The following is a 7,577-nucleotide window of genomic DNA, read 5'->3' as shown; positions in this document are numbered from 1 at the left end:
AACGTGGGCAATGAGAGTGATGAATACTCGAACCGATGGATATTTGACTTTGCTAGGAAAGTTTGCCCAGATTCTGTTCCTACGCAGAGCATTATACGGGAATCTCCTCCAAATAATGGTTTTATTAATAACCCATTTTCAATGATGGAATTTTCTATAGCACTCTTGTCTTGTAACAATAACGCCCCTGGGTTGGACAGAATTAAATTCAACTTGGTGAAGAATCTGCCCGACCTCGCAAAAAGACGTTTGTTGGAATTGTTCAACAAGTTTCTTGAGCAAAATATTGTTCCACCTGACTGGAGACAAGTGAAAGTTATCGCCATTCAAAAGCCGGGGAAACCAGCTTCCAATCACAACTCATATAGACCCATTGCGATGTTGTCCTGCATCAGAAAATTGTTCGAAAAAATTATTCTACGACGTCTCGACACTTGGGTCGAGACGAACGGTTTGTTGTCAGATACTCAGTTTGGCTTCCGTAGAAATAAAGGGACGAATGATTGCCTTGCATTACTTTCGTCTGACATCCAAATTGCCTTCGCTCAAAAGCAACAAATGGCATCTGTATTTTTAGACATTAAAGGAGCATTTGATTCAGTTTCCATTGATGTTCTTTCAGACAAGCTCCACCAACATGGACTTCCAGCGGTTATAAATAATTATTTGCACAACCTTTTGTCAGAGAAGTGCTTGTATTTTTCACATGGCGATTTGGCAACATTCAGAATTAGCTACATGGGTCTCCCGCAAGGCTCATGCCTCAGTCCGCTCCTCTATAATTTTTACGTGAATGACATTGACAGCTGTCTAGTAACCCCATGTACACTAAGACAATTGGCAGATGATGGCGTGGTTTCAGTTACTGGGCCCAAAGCTATTGATCTGCATAAACCATTGCAAGATACCTTAGATAACTTGTCCGTTTGGGCTGTTCATCTTGGTATCGAATTCTCTGCGGAGAAAACAGAGTTAGTCGTCTTTTCAAGAAAGCATGATCCCGCGCAGCTTCAGCTCCATATGATGGGAAGAATGATCCAACAGGTTTTAACTTTTAAATACCTCGGGGTGTGGTTTGATTCCAAATGCACGTGGGGAGGACACATTAGGTATCTGATAACGAAATGCCAACAAAGAGTAAATTTTCTTCGAACAATAACAGGATCTTGGTGGGGTGCTCATCCGCAAGATCTAATAAAATTGTATCAAACAACGATACTTTCAGTGATGGAATATGGATGCGTTTGTTTTCGTTCCGCTGCAAACTCTCATATTATCAAACTTGAGCGAATTCAGTACCGTTGTTTGCGAATTGCCTTAGGCTGCATGCATTCGACACATACAATGAGTCTTGAAGTTCTGGCGGGAGTTCTTCCATTAAAAGATCGATTTTGGGAGCTTTCATCACGCCTGCTAATAAGATGTGAGGTGCTGAATCCCATGGTAATTAATAATTTCGAACGACTAGTCGAGCTTCGATCTCAAACAAAATTTATGACAGTATATTTTAACCATATGTCACAGGAAATCAACCCTTCAAGATATATTCCTATCCGTGTCAGCATCCTAAGTGCCCCTGACTCAACTTTATTTTTCGATACATCCATGCAGCGTGAAGTGCGTGGAATCCCGGATCATCTACGCTCGACGGAAATCCCAAAAATATTTTCAAGTAAGTTCAGGCATATTGACTCTGAGAAAATGTTTTATACGGACGGATCGCGAATTGAAGAAGCGACAGGGTTTGGTATGTTCAACAATAATGTTTCGGCCTCATTTAGGCTTCAAGAACCTGCATCTGTTTATATAGCAGAGCTAGCAGCAGTTCATTATAGTTTGAGTGTAATCGTCACATTATCTCCAAACCATTATTTCCTCTTCACAGATAGTCTGAGTGCAATTGAAGCCATTCGCTCAAACGCTGCTGGCAAAAATGAACCGTTTTTCCTGGGCAAAATAAAACAGTGCCTGAACGACATATTGAACAATAATTATCTAATCACTATAGTCTGGGTCCCGGCTCATTGCTCCATTCCTGGCAATGAAAGAGCCGATATTTTAGCCAAACGTGGTGCTATTGAGGGTGAAATTTATGAGCGACCGATTGCTTTCAACGAATTCTATAGCTCGTCTCGCCAAAGAACACTTGCCAGCTGGCAAGCATCTTGGGATAGAGATGATCTGGGTCGGTGGATGCACTCAATTATTCCGAAAATATCGACAAAGGCATGGTTCAGGGGACTGGATGTGAGTAGAGATTTCATTCGTGTGATGTCCAGACTCATGTCCAATCACTACACGTTAGATGCACATCTCCTTCGAATTGGGCTCTCCGAGACTAATCATTGTGCTTGCGGAGAAGGTTATCGGGATATTGATCATGTCGTTTGGACATGCGTGGAGTATCGTGATGTCAGATCTCAACTAATAAATTCTTTGCGTACCCAAGGTGGACTATCCAATATCCCAGTTCGAGACATTCTTGCTTGTCGTGACCTTTCATACATGAAACTTATTTATCATTTCATAAAGAAAATTGGAGTTTCAATTTAATAAAGGCCCCTTTTAAGACTTAGTTCTGATCCCAGCTGCGTCCATGAGTTCAACCAATAGCTAAATTAGAATAAAAATTATGTAATGATACAAACAAACTCGAAACAGTTTATGAAATTATCAACAAAATGTCTGAAAATAACAGCTTATTTTATAATTTATAGAAGTTAATCGTTTGGTTCAAATAATATTTCCGAGTAGATTTCATAATTAATGACGAGTTACCTAAGATGATATTTAAGCTATAAGAGAATATGTTGTAATAAATTTAAAACGTTGTGACTATGTTAGAATTAAATTAGGATAAGAATATTATGTAAAAGTGATGCTACGGCGAAGAAAAATTTATGTAAACTGCCTTAAGAAATAAACGTATTTATGAAAAAAAAGGTGTTTTAAATGTTCCTAACGAAAGGGTTCAAATATAAAACTGACCCAATTTGTCGAGAATACCATGAAAATTATGATTATTGTGAGATCTGAGATGGGATACTGATCATTCGCAATCTGAACATGAACGGAGTATTGTTCAATCTGGTTTCCGTATATGTTATGTTTCACTACAATCAGGATATTTCACTAAACAGGACAACTTTTTTTTCGGCCTTGCCTTCACGAAACATTTCCGAGCAACGCCGGGTAATTCAGCTAGTATTATATATTAGGGTGCTACGTATGTTTTGGAGAATGTAAGAACATGTTTTTACAAACGAGTGTTTTCATATGAATTTAAGCGAATTTAAGTTGTGACTATTAATTTTTTTAATAGTGTCTTGTTCATACTTTCAAACTTTGTTGAAATTGGTTAATATCCGTTCCACACATATCCAGATTTTCAAGATGTTGATACTTGAATATGTAGTATTTTGTAATATTTTAGTAGAACATTTGAAAATTCTAAAATTTCATTGAAATAAGTTATAATGGGTTTCTAATGAACAATGCATCATATCTCGGAATCAACCCCTGAAACACAAATAAAAAAACGCGTGTTTTGAAATGATTGGGACCAATGTGCAATGCTACAATCTTTTTGAATAGCAATTCGATTCGTCTACAGAAACTTAAGCTTCGTTGAGAAATGATGCATATTTTCTAATTCCTAGAATGTTGTGCCCGACATAATTGAGGCTTTAATTACACAATTTATCATCAATGGCTCATTACCGTGTTGAGATAGGCGACTGCCACACGAGCGTATTGTTTGTCATCACGGCAGGAAATCAATCAAAAACTACTGTTTGTTAAAACACTTGAACTGATCATATATTTGTTCCCCACTTTAAACTAACTACATTTTATGCCACGTTTTTTAGTTAGTCTTGCGCACGAAGTATGGCAGCACGCTCAGCGGAGCACTGTAGCTTCTGATCCATCTGGGACCGGTGTAAACGGTTCCATTATTTCCATCCACCCAGCTACCTTCCGGTAGGTAGATATCTCGAGAACGTACATTCTCCTGAAGTACCGGTGCCGCTATAATGTCATCTCCTAGTAGGAATTCTGAAATTGAATTTGTAACTAACATTTGTTGTAGTTTCAAGTTTGGGAGCATACTAACGATCATAGATCCGTTGTGCTACCGTATCCGCAGGGGCGACCCACCAAAGTGGAGGATTTACCGGAAGACCTTCCGAGACTGCCAGTTTGAATCTTGCCATAATTTGAGGAGTGAATCGTTCGTGCAAATCCGTCATGGTTTTCGATATCTGTATCGTTTCCGTGTCGTAGTCCCACGGAACGTAGGAAAATTGAATGCTCGGCATAAATACATTAGCCTGCAGCCATCGGATGAACATTTCCTTATTCGGAGGGTGATCATTGTACCCATTGCCACCGACCATATCCGGTAGGACCAACGGATAGCCGACCATGTTCATCTGCAGCAAGGTGGTGACCAACGTCGGCAGCCCATTATTCCAGTTCCACTCGGAGTCTTTATCTATCATTCGAACGAAAATCGGTTCATTCTGGGTACGTTGAGTTGACCGAACTTCTACCAGATCTCCAAACTTTGCCACCGTTCGTACATAGCTATCCACGATCAGGTTCGGATGCTGCGAGCGCGGTCCGTGTAGCACGGGATCCGGTGGTGTCCAGCTTGTTTCACCGGCATCGAACTTGAAACTATCGATTCCGCTTTCGTCCAGAATGGCACGCAATCTCTTTGTGAACCATTCGGCAACTGCCGGTTGCGAAAAGTCAACATACGCCGCTTGACCTTTCTGGCTGTTCCACCATTCCGTATCCGTACTGCCATTGTGATTGGTCACTAGATAGCCATTGCGCTTCGCTTGCGAGTACCATGGTTCGCATCCCTTGTTGATGAATGGATGAATCCACAAGGTAACTCTGGGGAATCCCTTAGCTTTGATCGCGCTAATGGTTTGTCTAATATTTGGAAACTTGTTCGTGTTGAATTCAAGCGCTCCGTAACATTTCTCCCAGTCATCATCCAGCTCGTACTGCCCATTTTGCCACCCATGACTGCTGATTTCATCGGCATACTGGAGTACTACTTTATCATCAATATCCCGTTTATATCGTGCCCATGTCGACCAGATGGGATATTTGACCATCGCTTCGGCCGGATGTCCTGTAGGTTTACCTAGAATATGGTTTACTGCTTTCACGTGTGCTACCTTCGCATCACTGGCAACTCCAATCTGATAGATGAATGAATACGTATTGTCATAGGTATCGTAGGGCAGTGATTTTTTCGCTTCTAAACACATATATCCGGGTTGACCGTAGTTTTGATCGATAAATAGTGGCGCTTCATTGTCCACGTAGATGAACGATCCTACCGAGGACAACCAATACCGATCGGCCACGGCGCAGTTATCTGCCTCCTTCGTAAGGTAGGAATACTCACTGAAGCGTAGCTTTTGAATGGGCCAGTATTGATACTTTTGCTGTGGACCACCAAACCAGTTCGAACCGGCAATACGAACACAGTCCACCACCACCTTGGACCGAGTTCTGACTTTTCTAGCAATCGTAAACAGTGAGAAGCTGGCACTATCGACATCTTTCGTAAACTCTATCTCTTCCCTATAGAGATTAACTAGTTTAAATCCGTTTGCGATTTCCTCCTGAGTTGAAGCTGCGGCCAGATCCCGTCCCATCATTATCTGTTGTACTACTTTTCCATCACGCTCGACTGTAAGCTGTCTGTTTTCGGTACGAACGGTAACGACAACATTGGCTTCGTAGAACTCCAGTTTGTAGTTCGCAGTCGATGCCACGGCTACTAGAAGTAGCACGCCCACCAAAGGCGCCCTAAAATTTATCATTGCCTTGGCACTTGCAATTAGCAATTTCCGTTCCACAACATCTAGAATCACGCGGCACTAATTCAAGTTGAAAACTGTTTAACCTCAGGCGTGCCGTCGCCACTTTTATATCCACCGGAAGATGGTTACCGTCAACAAAAGTTGATATCTCGAGGAGTTCTCTATCATTGTGCAAAGATTGAACTCAAGTGGACGATGCCTCCAGTAGGTTGCGTGAAAATGATAACCCGAGCGGATGTTTCTACATTCGAAACTAGAATAATGTAACAGTACAGTTTCTCTTTCGATTTGTCTCGAAACAGTGTATGATTTCAACGAATATTTGGATCATCGGATCAAGAATAGTATTCCTTGCATCTAAAGAGAACAATTTTTCAAAAGCGTTCAATTTTGCAATGGAACCATCAGGCATCAGTGGTTATCGATGGAGACTACAGCGAATACAGTAATGTACCTCGGTACACGTTCACATCATTCGAGATAAGTAAGGAACTCGGTATGCTGAGGAACAACAACGTCCAAACAACTTTGGACACATAATATTGAAATGATGATGGAAACATACATTGGACTGAATGTCGATCGTATGCCGAATTGACTAACGTATTTTAACGTGGAAAAAGTTGTCAATGGTAAACGTGGTAATTTTTATCAATCGGGGAGGTCCGAGCGACATCACTGCTGCTAGTGAAAAAGATATGATGTGACTTCCTTTTAATGTTCTATAACGATTGATCTGAGTTGTTTGATGTATTCACGATAGCAGGGCCGAAGAAACAGGTAGGTACGGTGGGTAGTAGTACCCACCCGAGAATTCCAACCTGAAATTTCTATCGAAAAACAATGGTAATATAAGTATTATTTATAACAATATTTTTACATTAAATATAATCAAAATTAGAGAATACTAGTAGTCAGCTAGTAGAGTAATGATGTGAAGAAAAAAAAAATACAACAGAAAGGTAAGATGTGACAAGGGTCATTTGAGCAAGCAGAAATCTTTTAGTAACTTAACTTTCACGTTCAACCAGAGGACTCGAGCTTAAGCATCTCATCAATGAATCACTTGTGTATCGGAATGTAACGATAAAGGTATTTTACTATTTACTATCCCAACTGACAGAAGAAAAGTTACCAGAAGTCAACATAGACTGGACTATCAGACTAAAGCTATCAGTAACTGTTGCGTCTAATATAGACTGGACATCAATATAGACTGGCATCGATCAAAAATCTATCCTGAAAATGACTAGATAATTTAATTTAGATGCGATTAGTGCATTAAAACATTTATGTTGTCGCGATAAAAATAAAGTGAATGTTATTTTTGTGAAGATAAGTCGATTTCTATGACCGCACCATTTTTCTGCGCCAATTTCCTGGTAACGTAATGAAAAAATGAGAGAAAAATAAATTCGGCTCAGCAAGGCTGCCAAACAAGCGATAACCAAATTGGATGGAGACACATTTTATGCTTATATATGTCAATCCCATTCAACCGATTGATGTAGTCAAACTTGTAATTGAAAACATCGAAACTTTACTGGCCAACCGGCCCATCGAGAGTCATTTTGCACATATGCGAGAGAGCATGGAGAGAAATGTAATACGCAGAGCGAGACACGTGGTTATACGCGACCTACTGGCCTCAACCCTTAACATTACCAGAATACAACAAATATTAGGTTTTAATGGATCCGAGAGCAGTTCACATTTCTCACACCATTG

The 7,577-nt window shown here is 40.4% G+C and overlaps 1 protein-coding gene across 1 annotated transcript; it reads right to left on the bottom strand.

Annotated features, from left to right (window-relative positions):
* Positions 1-3,793: 3,793 nt before the first annotated feature.
* Positions 3,794-5,922, bottom strand: LOC131430020 (myogenesis-regulating glycosidase-like). Its single transcript, XM_058594629.1, has 2 exons — positions 4,115-5,922; positions 3,794-4,056 (listed from the first exon to the last, which is right to left on the bottom strand). Exons 1-2 carry the CDS (start codon positions 5,847-5,849, stop codon positions 3,866-3,868), a joined length of 1,926 nt encoding a protein of 641 aa, XP_058450612.1. The 5' UTR covers positions 5,850-5,922; the 3' UTR covers positions 3,794-3,865.
* Positions 5,923-7,577: the final 1,655 nt, after the last annotated feature.

Source organism: Malaya genurostris, chromosome 2 (assembly GCF_030247185.1).
Source record: "Malaya genurostris strain Urasoe2022 chromosome 2, Malgen_1.1, whole genome shotgun sequence".
Lineage (NCBI taxonomy): Eukaryota > Metazoa > Arthropoda > Insecta > Diptera > Culicidae > Malaya > Malaya genurostris.
The sequence above is the reverse complement of the archived record's forward strand: the minus strand, read 5'-3'. Positions and strand labels throughout refer to the sequence as shown.